General features: G+C 41.9%; 1 protein-coding gene across 1 annotated transcript in view; it reads left to right on the forward strand.

Moving 5' to 3' along the window:
- LOC107621507 (receptor-like serine/threonine-protein kinase SD1-8) overlaps positions 1–2,070 on the forward strand; it is a 5,950-nt gene that overhangs the window by 1,161 nt on the left and 2,719 nt on the right. Inside the window, exon 4 of the mRNA XM_021114406.1 lies at positions 1–1,198. Within this exon, the coding sequence (XP_020970065.1) occupies positions 1–1,198 (1,198 nt within the window). The remainder of the gene's footprint in view (positions 1,199–2,070) is intronic.

Here is a 2,070-nt window from a genome sequence, read left to right on the forward strand (position 1 = left end):
ACATTAACCGGAACACAAGTTCTTACTACCAACCAAACCCTCTTATCACAGAACCAAACCTTCGTTCTCGGCTTCTTCAGAGGTTCCAACACCAACTATTACCTCGGAATATGGTACAACAACATCAATCCTCAAACCAGAGTTTGGGTTGCAAACAGAGACAACCCCATTGACAACTCCACAGGCTATCTCAAGATCGGAGACAACGGAAACTTTGTCCTTCTCAATTCATCCGGCAACCCTGCATGGTCCTCCAACCAAACCAGTGCCAAGAATCCAGTTCTCCAGCTCCTGGAAACCGGTAACCTTGTTCTCAAAGATTCAGAACAGAGCAACAACTACCTATGGCAGAGCTTCGATTACCCAACAGATACCTTGCTACCGGGGATGCAGATGGGTTGGAACTTCGACACAGGAATTGAGAAGCACTTAACATCGTGGAAGGTCACAGGTGAAGACCCTTCTTCCGGTGACTACACTTTCAAGCTAGATTACCGCGGTTTACCTGAGATTTTTCTGAGGAGAAACCAGACTATCATATACCGAAGTGGTTCCTGGAATGGTGAGAGATTCAGCGGAGTTCCAGAGATGGACACCGATACTGATTCCATTGTGTTCAGCTTCTCCGATGACGCGCACGGCGTGTTCTACTCTTTCTCCATCGGGAACGCTTCTTTGTTATCGAGGCTAACGGTGACCTCAGATTCAGACGGAGAACTTCAAAGGCGGACGTGGATAGCGAGCAGCGAAACTTGGAACAAGTTCTGGTACGCACCGGCGGATCAATGCGACCATTACAGGGAGTGTGGTCCGTACGGAGTGTGTGACAATAATGCATCGCCGGTTTGCACATGTATGAAAGGGTTCAGTCCTAAGAACCCTCAGGCTTGGAATCTGAGAGATGGATCTGGCGGGTGTGTGAGGAACACCGATCTGGATTGCCCGACTGACAAGTTCTTGCATCTTGAGAGCATGAAGCTGCCGGAGACGACGACGGTGTTTGTTAACAGAAGTATGACGTTAACGGAATGCGAGAGCCTGTGCCAACGGAATTGTTCATGCACTGCATATGCAAACATTGATATCACAAATGGCGGAAGTGGTTGTGTTATGTGGCTTGGTCAACTCTTTGACTTGAGGAACTACCCTTCCGGCAGTGGCCAAGATCTCTATGTTCGATTATCAGCTGCTGATATAGGTATATATGTTTCTTTCTTTCTTTTTTTAAGATATTCTCTTGCTTATGGTGTGCATATATACATGATTAATTATTTGGAACTAGAACAGTATTATTAAAGAGGTGAGAATTGAGATGCTTTCAAAGGGGAAATGGGACGAATATGGCTAGCTAGTGGCAATAAATCGCAATAAGTGGTTCCAGCAGGACCCAGGATGGTAACGTAGTTATATCATATCGGCCACATGGAATGATTCGATATATAAATTGTCATAAATAAGTATCTTCAAAATAGTCTTCTGGTAGGTTCCTCCCATTTGAATCTTCTTAAAAAAGAGGATGTGGGTGGATATTGTTCCACCCGACTCGGTGATTCAAGGTATTGAACCTCGGGTTGTGTCCCCCTGAAATTGTTGCGTGAGTTTTGTGGATGAAAAGAATGATTTGTTTTTTTTTTTTCTTTTTGGTTTAGGAAAAGAATGATTTGTTAAAAGACTTAAAGGAGCTCTGTGTTGGGCCCACTAACCTTTTTATGCTTCGGCCTTCGAGAATGACTGCGACATGGGTCTGCGGGAATTTTTAAACAATCGGCTCCTAAACGGTGTGTCATGGGCCTACCAATTTGACTTTCTAGGATTTCTTGGCCCAGCAGTCATAAAACAGAGTTGGAGTTTCTATTGAGAATATCAGCGCTTTTAGCTTATAATAATTGGTTGTTAAATGACATTCTTTTAATAATATAATTAAAAAAATTCAATAAGTATTAAGAATTTAATTTTGTTACACTGTAATTTTATAGGTACATCCAATTAAATATCATTATGTAAGTAAAAATAACTATCTTTTATATTGACTACATAAATAGTCATTTAAAAAAACAAATATAATTAAAC

This window comes from Arachis ipaensis, chromosome B10 (assembly GCF_000816755.2).
Source record: "Arachis ipaensis cultivar K30076 chromosome B10, Araip1.1, whole genome shotgun sequence".
NCBI classification, from domain to species: Eukaryota; Viridiplantae; Streptophyta; class Magnoliopsida; order Fabales; family Fabaceae; genus Arachis; species Arachis ipaensis.